A 17,714-nucleotide genomic window follows, 5' to 3' on the forward strand; every position below is an offset into this window, starting at 1 on the left:
ATAATACGACAATAGCAGGCTTTTAGTGGGTATGCTACCTACATTCTTCTTGGCATGAAAAGAAGCTGTCAAAAGAGAGCAATTCATAATCTAATTCATTTATCCTTCGTTTTCTTCATTTTCAAACTGAATACTGTGTAAGAAAAAAGATGAAGGAGGAATACAGCAACCTTTGCCAAGATCTTTCCCCAAAATCTGGAAAAACTCAGGGAAAAAAAGGGAAATCAAGTCCGCACACTTCTATCATTGACTTGAACACTGAAAAAAAATCCTGTTACAAAAAGGGGAGAGTTTTCTCTGATAAAATGTTTTCAGCAATGTGACCCTGGGTCCTGAGACGTAGTAGAGATAATGTCATAGTAATCATCTCTGCCTGGTAGAAGAAAAGTAACACCATCTATCTAATTTTATCAATTCAGAAGATCAGCATTTCAGCTTCCTAAAACTTAGCAGAGAAAATCTTAGCGATTCTCTTGGCTTGGTCAGCTGTAGGTTGTTTGTAGGAGAACAGCAGCGGAGTACGAGTTGTGGCTTGTGACCTCTGTTGACCTCCCGAACCAAGGCGTTGTGCCATCTCTTGGGCTGCCTCAAACTTTGCTCTGTCTCTGGCATTCAATTCCTAAAATACATATACCAAATTCCATTTACATAATGTATCAAAACAACACGGCACTATCCTGAGTGATGTTATTATTCATGTGTTTCGCAAACCCTGCTGAACAAGATTACCTTTATAAAATGTTAATTATGCAAGGACTGAATGAAAGAATGAAGGAATGACTATACATAATTGCCGAGTCAAGCTATACAAGGATCATTTACTGTGGATATTTGATGTGGGATGGTACTACAGTCAGACTCAAAACCAAACGCAATTAAAAATGAAAAATGGTACGTCATTGGAAATGATTTGTCGGACTGGATTCGGTTTCTCCAATGTGTCTAGCATGAGACAGTATGATCAGATCATTAGGGAATTCAATGAAAAACCACTTACATGGGACGTTGGACCAGATACAGTATTATAGAGCGCCCTCATTGATGCTTCAAGGTCAGTGGGTGGCAAGAAGAAATCAGGGAGTGTGTTACTAATGGTGTTCGTAAGGTGTCTGGGAGAAATTCAGGTTAAGGAAAAGAAATATATCATATATAGTGTGTACCTGCACCTCCTTCTAATGGTTTGTATGAAGATTTGAATAAATTTCTCTTACTAGTCATCTTCTTAAAACTGAAATAAAAAAGTGTGACGTATATGATTTTAAAAAGGATACTCCTTTGGTCTGACTACTGCTGCTGCTGCTCTTTCAGCATCCTCTAACTCCAGTTGCTGTCTCTGCAGTTCAGCTTCTTGAGCATTCAGTGTCAAAACAATGCCATCCTCCACAGCATCATCATCATCAAGATCACCATCTCCTACTCTCCCACCAATACCATCACTGTCATGGCTAGCGTCTCTCATCCCTCCATCATCAGGGCTACTACCGCTGGTACCGGTAGATGATCTTGTCCTTACCATGTTGGAAGTGACATCTGTATGATCTGATGCACTGGTGGTATGGTCACTTTGTGTTGCCAAATTCTGCAGGTCATTAGTTCTATACCCCTGCAAGACATTATCTTGTTCAGCCTGGCTATCATCAACCATGTCCTTGTCAATCCCATCAGAGCCAGCATGGTGGGTGGGGTCCATGCCTTGATAAGACTGCAAATCTTCATGCTCCTCAACTCCTCCTCTACCATCATGGAATCCATCACTGATTTGGTTGCCATGGTAATTATCTTCCATGGCATTAAAGTTGTTAGAGTATTCCTCTACATCAGTCCTACCACTAAGTCTATCAGTGTTTGTCAAAAGGTCATCTACATTTCTAGATTTGTGTTGACCATCACTATGAGAATGTACCTCATCCTCAACGGTATTACTCTGAGAGGAAGATGGGAGGAAGGGGCGAAGTCTGGATGATGGTGGGCTTATGACATCATCACTGAAACCATTACTGAAGGCTGGTGATGATATGTCATTCAGTGGTCTCACATAGACCATGCTGTCTTCATAATCTCCACCTGCAGCTCCATCCTCCAAGAACTGATGCCTTCCATCACCACCATCTCCATCATCATCACCATCATCTTCTATACCACCATCATCTCTCCTATTGCTATAATCATACTTTAGGTCCATCATTACTCTACCACTACCCCGATGATTGTCTCTATCTTTATTGGTGTGGCCATGCAACACTTCATCCGAGGGATACCCTTCCGTGCTCCAGTTACTAGTTCTATCATCATCATCTCTTGATTCAGTTCTCTCTACTCCATCATCGAGGACAGTTCTATGACCTTCAAGATGATCTTGATCTCGGTATTGCTGGTGATGTTGATACTGATGATCATACTGCTGTTGATGCAGCTGATGGTGATTATTATTGGCATTCCCATGAGACTCTGTGTGGTCGTCAACCACATTATCCAAAGTTCTAAACTCTCCTCCCTGCTTTGCACCTACACCATTACTATCTCCAGAAATCTGCCTCCTCTCTGCATCACTACCAGCATTACCATGATGAGTTGCTGGGGTTTGAGATGATGTCTCTCCTCCTGAAAGTTTGGTCTTGAGATGCTGGTGAAGCTCATCTAATTCTTCCATGTTTTTCCTGAAAAATAAAAAACCTCAAAAAATTAAATTCATTCATCAAACATGACATATTTCCATTCAAATATTAACTGTGTTCTACTGAAAACCACTAGCCAAGCTTTAATCAACATCAGTTGGGAGACACTGATAGTTTGCAGTGAGATTTTGAATTTGCTGGAAAATCTTACCATCATTATATTTCACCATCTTCTCAGAATTCATGCTACACTTAAAGTGATTGGTTAACATTGGTTTGACTTTAACAAAATCTGAGCTAGAAGGTCACACTTGTCACCTGTGTCTGTGATATGTTACAAAAACGAAGCCCAGAAAAAATTGCATTCGAAAATAATTATTTAGTGCTTCAAAAATTGAAATATAAAATGACCGGAAACACCATCTTAATTTCATCCCATACACTTATGTGTACTATTTAGGTGTCTATAAGATGCCTATTTACAAAATCGGGGTTTGCCTTGTAGTTTTAGCTTTTCATTCTCAATAATGGTTGTTTTCAGGGTTTATTAGTTCTAATACATGCACTTGTACACATGTTTCATCTTGGTTTGAGAATTTTTTAAATCGGCTGCTCACAAAGTTAAACAATACCTTTAAGCTCTTTTTGTCACTCAAACCACTCTTTGTAAAGCTTGGATGAATGTACATTGAATATCATGAGTGTGTTCACTATTCAACAAATCAAAGTTTATTTCTGAATCAAATCATTATTTACAAGTCTCTATTGGATATTGAAGAGAGAAAACAAACCTGAAGTTTTCCAAGAGGTATGATGATGATGGTGTCCTTTCTGCAAGATGAGATTGGTAGTCACTCTGTTGTGTTTTTGTCGCTGGATGATCCTGAGTGATTGTGTGTTGGATTCCATCATCTGATGATCCTGTATCTGTCTCCATTCTATGAAGACCTAGGGTGAAATAGGATACATATACTATGGTGTCTTCTAAAAGACAATTCAAATGGGAAAACTGAAAATGTATGAATAAATTGAATTGGAATAGACAGGGCAATTCCATCAGGTATATGCTTTCTAGTTCATATGAAAGGTCTTAATGCTGTCAAACTATTACTAAAGTAGTTCTTGAAGTATGAATGGACATAAATGGGAATTGGATGTACAAAAAAATTATAATTTTAAGGACCGAACAGGTCTACATACATAAAATGATGCAACAACAATGAATGCTGAGAACCAAAGAACATTCATGAAAAATATTTAAAACTATAGATTAATTTAATTAATTAATTTATAATTGAATACTTAAAAACTTAGCATGACTTTCACATATTCCAACGAGAATACTAAATTTAACCATGGTTTAAATCTGTAGTCTAACCACAGGAAACAAGATCTGTAGTAGTCTAACGATGGAATGTGAATAACAAATCTGCAATAGATTACAAGCATATTCAGTCCTCAAACTATTGAAAACTGTCTGGGACTGACAAATAGAAAAGCATTCTTGGCCACCTGACCCTAAAACAAGAAGTCTTGTTACCATTAGAAACATAACAGCAAAGAGAACTGAAAAATTAACACTTCAAATTCACAACATGAATATTGTAGTTTTAAGCAGTTCAAATATATGATAACAAGCTGAAGTTTAGAGATTTAGAGATGGTGAGAGTCAATGGTCAGGAGGAAACAAGTCAAAGATATTCTCATATAACTGATCTGAAAGGCAAAGTATATAAATATAATCAATATGAAAAAGCAAATAAACGAATAGATAATCATGTTCAGAGCCCAATGAAATATACTACTATGACCACTTTGCCACCAAATAGTAACTTCCTAGGAATCCTTGATTTTGATTGGCAGTTGAGCTTTGTTACCACAGGAGTTAGCAATGAATGGCATTATAGTCACTTTTGTGTAACAGAGACCTGGGGACAATTTCATGAAGTATATAGTCAGTGATTTTGTAAGACAACTGTTATAAGCTACCGAAATCCTTGCATCTGATTGGCTCAAAATGAATTTGTTGGTGAAAATCGCTGACAAGATACTTCATGAAGCACTTCCCTGTCCTGTAACACAAAGATTAGCGATTAAACACCAAATGAAGGAGCATACAAATACATATAATTGCATGTGCATTTTCTCAGTAGGCTGATTAGGAACCAATCAAAATTGCTCTTTCAAAATTGTGATTACAGGCTAACCTTCACACTACATGGCCCCAGGAATTGTTTCATCAATAATTTTGTCCCACAAGTTGTCAGATCTGACAACTTTCTTTGATGCTGATTGGCTGAGAAGCACTGTTACTATGGTACATGTCAGATAAAATAGGTCTTGTTGGATTAATCCCTTGAATGCACTGAGCCCTGAAAGGCAGCTCGAGCTAAAGCTGGGGTAATAATAATAATAACAATGCCCTTCGGAATAGATTATTTCTAGATAGATGGCGAAATATAAATGCCTACTATTGTCATCATAAAATGTCTGACATGTCCAGTCAGTCGGCAAGCCCTGAAAAAGTAGCTTCTTTTATCCAAGTGATATTCATGACTATAGGGTTTTTGCATTATTAAGGAGCTTGGTGCGAACCAAAACACCTCTTTTTATTCTGCCATTGCTGCTCTAAATATTAACCAAATTTGATGTTTTGGGTATCTTTGTAAAGAAGAATCATTCTTTCAGGTCATGAGTTTAGAATTTTTAAAAAATGTTGTAATATAGGGAAAACTTTTGATATAAAACATGAAACAAAATGATTTTTTTCATGCAAAAACTGTTGTTTTCACACTTGATTTCTGTTTGAGTACAAATTATTTTTAGATCATAATAAAGCTGAAGATCTACGCTTTAATATGATATAATTTGTATAAGAAGATGTATCTTAGATGGGTCAGCAGCCAGCTTTTCATAGGCCAAGTACATTTAGCAGCTCAAAAACAAGAATACTGCACTCTGATTGGTCACAGAGACCACACACCCACGCAAATTCCAATGTTCCCCCACACTGGGCCTCTGCAAGGTCACTCTCACCATGTGGTAATCTCTTCAAATAACCCGCGCCTGTTGTTGTGAAAACATTATTCAGCCAATCAGAACTCTGGATTTTATGTTACTCAGAAATTTTAGAAATCTCGTCTTGCATCTTGATGGAAAAAGCTGGCTGCTGACCCATCTAAAAGATGCCACATATCAAGAGTGACATTGTAAGAAAGTATAGAGTTTGAGCTTTCTGATGATATAAATAATGTTGGTGCCTAAAACACAAAATGTTGCACAATTTGCAAGTGAAAACAGAGGAAGAAATTTCTGTTTGATGCATCTTTTCTGGTAAAAAAATCACTTATTTATCAAAATATTTTATTCAAAAGAAATAACCAATATGAAAGAGTAACATTCACTCTTTCTAATGGTACAAAAATAATCAATTTTACTCCAGGAGAAAGTGGTTAAATTCTTTGAGAAAGAAAGTCTCACAATTCACGAGATTTTGCAGGGACATGAATTCAGCCACGAGAGGACTTGGATAAATCTGGCCCATTTGCTCATTAACACAGGGGCTTGCCGACTGACTGTGTCCTTTAATGAAATGCTCCCCAGATCTACTGCAAAGACTTACTTCTGAGTCTCTCTTGTAGTTTACCATGGAACTCCCTGACCCCTTGTAGATGCTGTTGGAAGTGATCAAGACTCCTTGCTGCAGGATGAGAGGATGGTAAACCACTGACAGGATGGTTGGAGGATGATGATGGGAGGAGGTATTGAGGAGGAAGGGGTGCACGACTGAAGAGATTGGAACTGTTTGGTGATCCCTGAGGTGGAGAGAAAGTACAAATCAATTATTCATTACAACAATCTATATTGGTGAGATCACAAAGGGACAAGTGTTAATTAGGTAAAATACAGGATATGGAGTACTGGCACTCTATAAAATGGACTTGGTGAAATATTTAGTACTAACCTATAACTTTGGGGGTAAAACAATATTGAGAGTTCTCCATACAACCAAATATATGCCTTCAAAGAAATTTCATTTTTGTGTGATTAATGGCTTAAACCTTAAGGTTGGGTAGACAAACATTGGTTCTTTAGGCAATTGAAGATTATTTTAAAAAGGTGTGTCACTCACTTTTCATTTTGGCTGATTAACAAGAAAATTACCTTTAGGCTAATTTAATGCCAACATAAAAACATGTGTAATATAATAGCACCTATAATGAAATCAACTTGTTTTTTCTTACAAACATACAAAAGACAGAGGTATTGAATGCTTACCAATAATGCTCTTTGTTTTGGAGAATGCCTCAATGGTGATATAGATTCCTTTGGTGTGATTGATATCTGCATATATTACACATATAAACAAGAGGTTACTAAACTCTGAAATTATAAACTATATAGAATCACGAACAGATTTAATCTTAGAAAATTATTGTCATTCACATCACTATTTTCACCACGTCTGATTATCATCAACTTCACAATCATCTTCATTATCATCAACATCATTATCATTATCATCATCATCATCATCATCATCATCATCATCATAATCATTATCATCATCATCACCATCATCATCATCATCATCATCATCATCATCATCATCATCATCATCATCATCATCATCATAATCATCATTATCATTATCATCATCATCACCATCATCATCATCATCATCATCATCAACATCATCATCATCATCATCATCATCATCATCATCATCATCATCATCATCATCATCATTATCATCATCACCCTCACCAACACTATCACACCATCACCATCATCTTACCTTGATCTGTCCCAGTGTCTGGCCTGAGAAGTCCATGATATTATACCAGCCATCTAGAGACCTTATACCTGCCAGCAGGGGTCCTAGATCTACTGATGTGAAACCCAAAACTCGGTCACAAGTTGAATCTAATAGAATGAAGGGAAAATTAAGGGAGTTTAACAATACCTCTATGCTTACTGTAAATCATTCTATCCAATCACTTCCCATGTCTTAAAAATTTCTAGATAAAGATTTCTTCCATGGACACATGACCAAAGCTAAGACTGGTCTCAATTGTCCTTTTGTCACAGTCGAACCAATGAAACTGACTCTAAACTGATCAACTGTAAATCTTTGGGAATAATGAATTATTCATATCATTAATGTATACTGATCATGCCTGTCTTGTCTTGGGTTTGGTTGCCATATGCAGTCTGGTATTATTTTCATTGTGTGAAAGTAGCATTATTGTAGAAAAATATAGACTTGCAAGTAAAAACTAGATTACAACACATTGACCTTAAAGATTTTATATATTAAGAGCAATATGACATATGAGGTACATGTATATGGGAAAAAGCAAAGCTCAGTGAAGATAGATATATCTATTCTAAAGATAATATAGGATTCTTACCTTGCTTGCTTGAGATCTGGTGCCAAATCTTGAAAACCAGACTCTATAAAATAGATAGACAGAATAGCAAAGGATCAATACAGCAATACAATAAAGATGTAGCAAATATGAAGGTTGCTGATGGAAAACTGTCATTGAATGCTTTGAGCAGTATATATGAAAGCTAAGGGAAAACTAATGATTTAGTCAATGAGAGGCAATGCCATTAAATAGTGACCCTTTTCTACTTCCGACCAGTATTCTCCCCCAACCCCCCTCCATTTCTTGTACTTTTATTCATGAACTGCTTCAAACGATTTCAATTTGAGAGCATTGTAAACTTTAATGTGATAATAACATATAGCATAATAGCATAATAAAGTGTTAGTTTTCCTGCAGCCTTTTCAAAGATGCCTTCAATATTACCCTGGCTCTAGTGGCTGTTTCTAGCGATTGGTGCATGAACTAGAAAACAGACAAGAGTCACTTCAGGAAAGTCCCTCATATAGATGGTGGGATGTACATACATGCACTTTTTTTTCATTTCATTTCATTTATTGATTCCACTTTTAAAACAAATATCATAATATACCTATCAAATGTGGTCATAAACATAGTGTATCAATGATAAAATTAAGTATCTAACATAAGTTTTTTTTAAGCATAAGGTACACTACAAATGTAAAAAAAGTGAGGAAACCTAAATAAAAAGCAGAGCTTGTAAAAAATTAGGCTCCCAATGGGGGAAAAAAACTGAATTGCCATGTGATAATATTTTTTCTTTTTCTTTAAGAGAGAGATATCAAATTTGTAAGGGTAAAATAATACTTTTTCTGCAATGGATCTTCCCTGCAATCAGGTAGATTTGAAAGCAGTGAATATAATATCAAAACAGAAAGAAAGTGAATACAAGAAGAAAACAATACACCATGGGTAAATTGCATGAGGCATACCTGATTATCCAGTAGCTGAGGACTGATAGCCACATCTCTGTTATATTTCCACTGAGGATTGTTTGAGTTTGGTACGGTAGGAGTAATGGCAGGAGATGGACCAATGGCTGACTGGAAGGTTACATATGAGCTTGGAGGAATGGATTCAGCCCTAGAAAAAAAAGGTAACCATATTGACATTTACATCAAAACTAAGACTCTATTGTCATTCATGAAACAAATCTAAAAAACTTAAAAAAAAAAAAGATTTATGAACAAATCATAAAACATTATAAATACAAGAGAATTCAAAACTTATTCAGCATATACAAAAAATTTGTTTGGTTACAATGTCCATATATAAGTGAAGATAGTGGACTGGTAAAATTCACAGGAAAAAAAAGGATAGAAAGGCATATGATCCTGCAGTAATAACTTTAAGAAAATTAATGGGGATGGGTAGAGTAATTAACCTATAATGGAAACAATTTATACATGAAAAATAGGAATTAATTTAATGGGTCTGTGATAGGAAGGAATCTAATTTATACCTTGATGGATCAGTAAAGTCACTCAGACGCATGGCTCTTTCCACTATCACTGTCATCCAAACTGGTTGATTCTTCTGTCTATCCCCTTCCTCTTCATTCACTTTCTCCTGCACTCCTTCACTCTCTTTGGTGTCTTGATTGGGTTGTGTTTCTTCATCAATGCTTTCATCATCCCGTATTCTCTTACATAGATCCGTCTAAATGAAGAGGTGAAAAATATTACTGGAATATATCATTTTGGATTTACAACAAAAAAAGTTCTGACTTTATACTAAAATTTAAAGGAAGTCGACAATGTAATCTCATAACAACCAGTATGAATTTCCATGAACACCATAAAGTTTCATTAAATTCGTAAATCTAAATAAACAAATGATTTCTGCCAAGATTGTAAAAACCGAGTTTGCATTTATTTCAGATAAGAAAAAACAGTTCTGTAATTAAGCATACACAAAATACGATGGGGAAACAAAATGAAGAAATCACGATCACGATAAACATATCAAAAAATAAAAAAAATAAATATTGTTTCATGTATTCAACAGTTTGCTTCCATGAAAACACGAACATAAAGAAGAGAATGCAAGATAAAATTTTGTGAAATTTGCAAGAGTAAAATCCTCACAACACTATATTAAGTTTATATAGCGTGTACAATTAAGACTAACATATTCCATACTTGTAGTATTTATATTTGTTCATCATTAATTAATTGCAATGTATGTAGTAGAAAACTCCATTACCTGATGAGTTGTTCCTGGCTTCTGTTCTGATGTGACTCTCATAGTAACATGAGCTCTGAGACATGCCCCTCCCATATCAGCACACCCTGGCTTGTACATAGGAAACACACCACTATTAATATCAAGATGAAAAGTAAGAATGACAATTGAAGAATTTGTAGATCATCAGCATCATAAGATAAGACCATTATAAATGAGAATTCTTCAAACATTCCCTGTATTGGACTATTTCTAATGTAAACACACTTTGAGTTGAACTATACAAAACTTATTTTTATCAAGTATGCAAACCTAAGACCATATCAACTGTGTCAAACAACTTTCTCCTTACATCACTTTTAACAAGAGGACATAAACTTAAAACAAATATTAAGATAAAAACAAGTGGAAGGATAAGATGTCATCATGTAAGTTATCCTTTGTAAGAGGATAAATGATGGTGATGATGATGATGGTGGTAGTGGTGTTCTTGTTGTTGTTGAAGGTGGTTGTGGTGATGATGGTGAAGATGATGAGGCGGATTATGATGATGATGATGAGGAGGAGGAGGAGGATAATGATACTAATTGTTGGAAAGACAGTTTTCCATTCCATTAGTCAGGATTTCTAGCACATAGGAAAACAATATAAGTGGAAAAATACACATAAGCAACCAATATTGGTGGAACTATACTTGGGAGAAACCAGCATATTCAAGATTCTAATATAAAATTCAGATGAAATAATAACTGACCTGACCCGACGCCTCTTGACCCTTTGATGACATAGAGGAGAAAGATCAATGTAAGCACAACCTATCAGTTTGTCTCTATGCCGAGGTCTGGCTTTGCTTTCCTTATGGAGTTCAGTACTGTAGCTCAGCCACAGCTGGACCTCCAATTGTTCCTCACGTAAGTACCTACAAAATAATGGATTTAATCTGGTTACTATCTGACGGTAAGATTAAGCTTTGTTATGAAAGTTCAGATATCACATACCACTATATGGATTTAAAAAAAAAAAATTTAAAATGGGGATTTTTGCACAGAAAACTTGTATGTCTATTGTCTGCAATCTGTAATTAGGTCAGGAATTCATACTTTTGCAAGTGGCCCTCCTGAGTCAACAGCTGGTTTTTAAAATTCAATTTCAATGCTTATCGGTTCACTTTATTTCTGTTATCTGCATCAGAAAAATCAGCAAAAGTCATTTTGAAATGCAGATAGTTGGTCGTCACTTCATATATATCAAAGGAAAAAAGCAGTGGTGAAATGAAATTCCAAGCATACACTGAATAATTAAGAATAGGATTACTTACCAAGCAAATGGTGATGACTGATTGGTATGAAGAACATGACAGTGTTTGAGATCAGCACAGAGTTGACCTTCTCCTGTCTGATCAAGGTAACATAGCTTGGAACATACTGCACCTATATTAGAATGAAAGGGTGAGTCACATTAAAAAAATGAGTGTATATTTTATATTAAGGTCTCATGTCATCAGATCAATGATTTCTTTTTAAATTAAAAATCACACATGACAATCTTGTGTCTGATCCAGGTAACATAGCTTGATATACACTACTCCTATGTGAACAAACAAACAAATAAGTATATGACAATGGAGATGTAAATTCTAAAATATGCAAAAGTCTTTATTAAGGTCATAGGTCAACAAACTTTCATTAACAAATACCACTAACTATACCCAATCTGTTTCATGCTAAAAATCCTGCAGTTACATAGACAAAATAAATAACAATGAAGGCGTAATGTAAAATTTAAAAATAGGGCATATCCATATTTGTGTCACAGGTCAAAGGGTCAATTTCATTTTATATGAAATAAAAATTGAGTTCTGGTATAGCTCCTACAAATTAACATTAATTCCTAATATAACTAGTGGAAAATTGCACAAAGTATGTGACTCACCTTTGTCGTAGAACTTATATCTGATGTAAGCCTTGGTGTGAGGGTCAAGCTGAGATTGACCAGGTCTGAGTGATGACTGGACAGGGAACCAAGCACCATCAACATCAATGGTCACTTCACAGGATAATGAACTAGATGACCCTTGTTCTAGGTGAATGGATTATTAATGATTATAAATGTGTCAGGAAATGTTATCAAGGTAGGTAATTATTCTGACAACTTTATATCATTTTCATTAAGAATTGTTTCTTTGAGATTATTCGCAAGATGTGATCAGATTATATCTGATATATAAGTATGTCTAGTGGGGCAAATTGGGAAGACCTTTTTCACCGCAAAGAAAAATTGCTACACCAATACTCGATGAATTGGATTGGATTAGAATCAAATATAGTTGCAATGAAAGACAGTAAAATGCTAATATAAATTAATACATAAGAAAAATGTGTTTCTCAATAAGGCAAGCAAATTATAAGAATTACCAACTTGTGGGAAGACCTGAGGACCATTTCATAAAGACTTTTTTCAACAATTTTCACAGACTAATTTGCTCGAAGCCGATAAAAATGCATAGATTCCCAGTAGCCAATAACATCTGTCTGTGAAAATCACTGACAAAAATCATCATGGATTGCTCCCCTGTCCACTACAACTGTTTAATTTGGTATTAGCTAAGAGCAAATTTTCTCACATTTTTTTATTGATAGTAATTTGTAAGGAATACAAGTGGAATGCCTCTGGCCGTCTCACCTGCATCACGCAGTTCAATATAGCAGCAGTGCTGACTTTGAAAACTACTCTAACTCGCACAAGATGTTCAGTGATATATGGTTACTCTTATGTCCACTTTTTATGAACTAGACCAATAAACTTACAGAGATATGATGGTTATTCAACAAAAAACCCAACATGGCCAAAGTTCACTGACCTTTGACTTTGATCATGTGACCTGAAACTCGCACAGGATGTTCAGTGGTACTTGATTACTCTTATGTACAAGTTTCATGAATCAGATCCATAAACTTTCAAAGTTATGATGGGAATTCAACAGATACCCCCAATTCGGCCAAAGTTCATTGACCCTAAATGACCTTTGACCTTGGTCATGTGACGTGAAACTCATGCAGGATGTTCAGTGATACTTGATTAACCTTATGTCCAAGTTTCATGAACTAGGTCCATATATTTTCTAAGTTATGATGACATTTCAAAAACTTAACCTCAGGTTAAGATTTTGATGTTGATTCCTCCAACATGGTCTAAGTTCATTGACCCTAAATGACCTTTGACCTTGGTCATGTGACATGAAACTCTAATAGGATGTTCAGTAATACTTGATTAACCTTGTGGCCAAGTTTCATGAACTAGGTCCATATACTTTCTAAGTTATGATGTCATTTCAAAAACTTAACCTCAGGTTAAGATTTGATGTTGACGCCGCCGCCGCCGTCGCCGCCACCGGAAAAGCGGCGCCTATAGTCTCACTCTGCTATGCAGGTGAGACAAAAACCCTGATGCACTCACCCTGGGGTCCATCATCCCAGATCTCTTGGGCATCCTCTAGGACCAGACTATCAGGACTCCATCCAACCTTACGTCCAGCATCAATGACCCTCTCACGATCAGCTTGATGTCCAAACTTGACCGCTAGCTCTACCCCTCCTGCTACCCTGTCAAGCAGCTTGGGGTGGGGCTGGGGTGTGTCATCTGGTGTGTCACTCAGGGGGTCATGCTGCCTAGGGTGGGGTGTGGTGTCCCAACTGATGGGTGGTAGACTGATGGGAAACCAACCTTCAAGACCTGGATGGGGGAATATTTGATGTGTTAGAAATGTATAATTAAATTTCACAGTGAAAAATCCCATCTCTGCACCATAGAGAATTATATTTATCTATTTTTCTGAACTATGTATGGGAACAACAAAAATTAACTGATGCCAATGTGAAGTATAAGTTTAAGCTTTTTTCTTTTACATTTATTTACATTCTAAACTGTCTACAAATGATTATATATTAACATGAAAACATCCCTATTATTTACCAGTTCTGTTTGCTAACAGCTTGACAAGTGGGATAGTAGCTGAACCAATCAGTATATCTCCAGTGTCGGCAATGACCCGATGACCTCTCATACCACCTCCACTTCCTCTAAGTAATGCATCTTCAATATGATGTGGTCTCTCACCATCACCTGTAGGTCAATGTTGAAGATAAAGTAATTACATGAAGTACATATGAAATTGAATGATATGAAAAGACACAAAATGAAAAACAAGAAATTACAAATAGCAATAATGTCATATTTTACCCAGGAAAGCCATTTCAGTTAAAAAAAACTGTTCTACCAGCGGGCCCTGCTTAACATGACAATATTATTACAAATTTCTTGTTCAATGAATTTAATGGAAATGATATTATTGAATTGGTCCCTCTTCCTGTTCCTGCATCTACTTTAAGTATGTTATCATAATATCTGTCTCTGTCATTCAAATTCAGTTTGAGTCTATGGAATTATTCTATCTATCTTTTGGTGACTTTTTGTTTGTGTCTCTACACTTACCCCTCTCTTTCCTCTCCTCCCTCTTTCTCTCTCTCTCTTCATCAATCATCCATCTGCAAGCCTTTCCCACTCTCTGTCTGTCAGTCTCTCTTCCCCTAGTGACCCTTTCCCACTCTCTGTCTGTTTGCCGGTCTCTCTTCCCCTTATGACCCTCTTTTCCATCTCTACAACTTTCTTCCCTCCTCCAAAACATTCCATTTCTTCAAAAATAAAATCATTCCACCTGTTATTTTTCCTTCCTATCACTCTACCACAATTTACCTGCTCTCAAACCAGGTACCTGATGCCAAACTTGTAAGATGAGATCAGCAGATTCTAATGCCTCAGCTAGACTCATCACATCATCATCTTCCCCCTCCCTGGGAGCTAGGAGGAGGGGGCATGGAAGCTCTACATGATGGTTGTAATCTGGACAGAAACTCCTGGCTATGGTTCTTGTTACACGCACCTCCTAAGAAAATGAATGAAATGATGAGTAATACAAAATATAACATATAACATAAATTTTGACAATACTTCTGAATTTGCATCTCTGTACTTACATATCTGATCACTCATTGAATTTTGATATTCAACATTTTCAATTAGTGCATTCTTTTAAGATCAAAGACGGAAATGTAAACTCGAACTACTGTCCATTTTAAAATAAACTAATCGCAAAATTGATAAGTTGATTTCATACAATGAAGATATTGACACAATACTGCATCTCCAATTTTGCAGAAATGTGAAAACTTGTTATGAAATGTATACTTCCCATAATGATTAATGCAGTATTATACTTCCTTCAGTGTGGAGCAAGGAAATTGCAATGAATACTCTATTCAGCACGTCAGACATGTAACACAGGAAAAAGGGAGCAATAAGTTTGAGATGAAAGAGGAAAAAAAAATAGTGTGTAGGTGAACAAAAGAATTTTCAACAACTGACATTGATCTTGAATGGAGCAAGTTTTATCAACACAAACCTATTCTGCCATAAAACAAGAAGAAATTGAATGTAAAGAGCAGTAAACAAGAATCTCTTAACTTTAGAGCCTGATAAATAATGACTTCTTCTATATATGACCATTTCAAATGGAACATTAGTGTATATCCCATGAGACTTACATCCTTAGCCAAGAATGATAGTTGTATCTTGATATATGCATTGACTCCAACCTCACTAGGATACTGCATACCATTGTCATGACGAGCTAGAGATGTTGCTGCAGACTGCACAAAAAAAAATACACGTTATTAAGCTTTCAACTTTAAATATGGGGTTTCCCCCCCCAAAAAAAAAAAAAAGGTTTCAATCATTATATAAATTACATGTGGAAAAACAAAAAATAGGAGCAATTCTAACAAAAGGAAGATAATGGACGTATGCATCTTTATTTGATGATCAAATTCATACAAGTAGGATTAATTTTCAAATGAATATCAGTTTTTACCTGAAAACTCGTTTGATGATAGACAATACAACAACTTGCTCTGTTTCCTAAAGCTTTTTATCAATAACTACAAAATTTCTATAACAAATCAGCTACTAGCCAAAGAAATGCCATGATTTCAGATTTGATATTTATCAAAATCATGACAAGCTCTATTAGAGGGGATCCAGTACTTGCAATACAATATCATAACAACTCTGCCATACTTTGACAAACGGTAGTAAGAAACATATTAACCTTAATTGAGAATTTAATGTGTTTACATTCTATAACTTGATGTCTTCATCCAGGTCAAATTTTTAAAGAAAATGCTGAGCCTGCTATGAGATATGGCTGATTGACCGTCATGCTTATCCATTAAGGTCTATGTAAATGACAGACACATTTTGCCATTATACAGGAAATAGTACTCATTTGACTTGCTTCCTTTTGTCAAAGCAGGGCAGTACAGTATACTGAATGAAATATGGTAATCTAATAACAAACCTTGAGACCACAAGCTCTGTGAATAGTGAGTGCTAAGGATACATGAGGACCCCCAGCTGTAGCACCTATCTCTCTTGATGGATTGGTTCTGTGTTGGATCACAGTCTGTCTATAGCTTACTGTTACATCTAATAGTCCACTGTCATGAAGCTATGGGCATTGACAAATGAAAAAAAAAATCATTATTATTGCAAGTTATTGTGATACAATGGTATTCATTTTAAAATCAAATTTATGTATAAAATGTCAAAGACATTGTAATTTCCTGAAGAATAGACATGATTTGGATACTCATTTGATAAGTTAACTATTTTCATTTTCTATTTCTATTAGTAGAAATCAGCAATTGCCCCCACTTTTCATATGTTACATTTGATTGTGATGGATATTTTCAATGTCGGATTTTTTAAAATGTTTATTAATACCAACTTTCTTCTTTGGTAGACTTGGCCTGTTCTCCTGTTTTACAGATAAATCATATAGAGGAATACAATTTTTTTTTTATATATCCTAAAACAAATTAAATGAATTAATACATTACAAAGTCTGCAATATGAGTTCAAAGTTCAAATTCAAAGTAATTAATTTTCAACAAAAAATCTGATATATTTACCATTGCACCTGTTTCATCTGCTGCCCTCTGTTGGTCATCTTGATGAGTACGAAGAGGCAATGAGAATGTCTGGACACTGGGCTCACCTCTCCTCTGCATGGTAACCATGGCACATAGCTTGGCTAATGGTAGGGTAGCCTGAAAAGACAAATATAGGGAAATATTGACAAGAGCCTCTTGTTTACAACATACTTTAGAATAATGAGTTACATTGTAGAAGTCCATCATTCAAGCTTTGAAGAGTTGTTACTTTTTTAATTCATGAAGTAAAATTTATCATACAACAATGAAATAGAGTAGGAAAAGATGAGCAAAACAACCAGTCATTATCACTCATGATAGGGATTAATCAAGAACAAATATTTTGATGAAATACAAGACATGCTGTGAAGAGCATAGACTTATAGGTCCTGATGAATAAAGGTTTTACCATAAAAAAATTGGGAAGATTAGCATAAAACAGCCAATGACTCTGA

The 17,714-nt window shown here is 35.6% G+C and overlaps 1 protein-coding gene across 1 annotated transcript in view; it reads right to left on the reverse strand.

Moving 5' to 3' along the window:
* Positions 1–418: 418 nt before the first annotated feature.
* Positions 419–17,714, reverse strand: part of LOC121407120 (C2 domain-containing protein 3-like) — a 29,864-nt gene continuing 12,568 nt past the window's right edge. Inside the window, exons 10-29 of the mRNA XM_041598053.1 lie at positions 17,239–17,376; positions 16,626–16,775; positions 15,814–15,918; positions 14,966–15,155; positions 14,186–14,335; positions 13,670–13,945; positions 12,146–12,292; positions 11,532–11,643; positions 10,968–11,132; positions 10,235–10,346; positions 9,492–9,688; positions 8,962–9,112; positions 8,030–8,072; positions 7,414–7,541; positions 6,894–6,959; positions 6,238–6,430; positions 3,407–3,563; positions 1,272–2,657; positions 998–1,109; positions 419–619 (exon numbers count right to left, since the gene is read on the reverse strand). Of these exons, the coding sequence (XP_041453987.1) occupies positions 440–619; positions 998–1,109; positions 1,272–2,657; positions 3,407–3,563; positions 6,238–6,430; positions 6,894–6,959; positions 7,414–7,541; positions 8,030–8,072; positions 8,962–9,112; positions 9,492–9,688; positions 10,235–10,346; positions 10,968–11,132; positions 11,532–11,643; positions 12,146–12,292; positions 13,670–13,945; positions 14,186–14,335; positions 14,966–15,155; positions 15,814–15,918; positions 16,626–16,775; positions 17,239–17,376 (4,158 nt within the window). The 3' untranslated portion in view covers positions 419–439. The remainder of the gene's footprint in view (positions 620–997; positions 1,110–1,271; positions 2,658–3,406; positions 3,564–6,237; positions 6,431–6,893; positions 6,960–7,413; positions 7,542–8,029; positions 8,073–8,961; positions 9,113–9,491; positions 9,689–10,234; positions 10,347–10,967; positions 11,133–11,531; positions 11,644–12,145; positions 12,293–13,669; positions 13,946–14,185; positions 14,336–14,965; positions 15,156–15,813; positions 15,919–16,625; positions 16,776–17,238; positions 17,377–17,714) is intronic.

The sequence above is a fragment of the Lytechinus variegatus genome, chromosome 1, assembly GCF_018143015.1.
Source record: "Lytechinus variegatus isolate NC3 chromosome 1, Lvar_3.0, whole genome shotgun sequence".
Classification (NCBI taxonomy): domain Eukaryota; kingdom Metazoa; phylum Echinodermata; class Echinoidea; order Temnopleuroida; family Toxopneustidae; genus Lytechinus; species Lytechinus variegatus.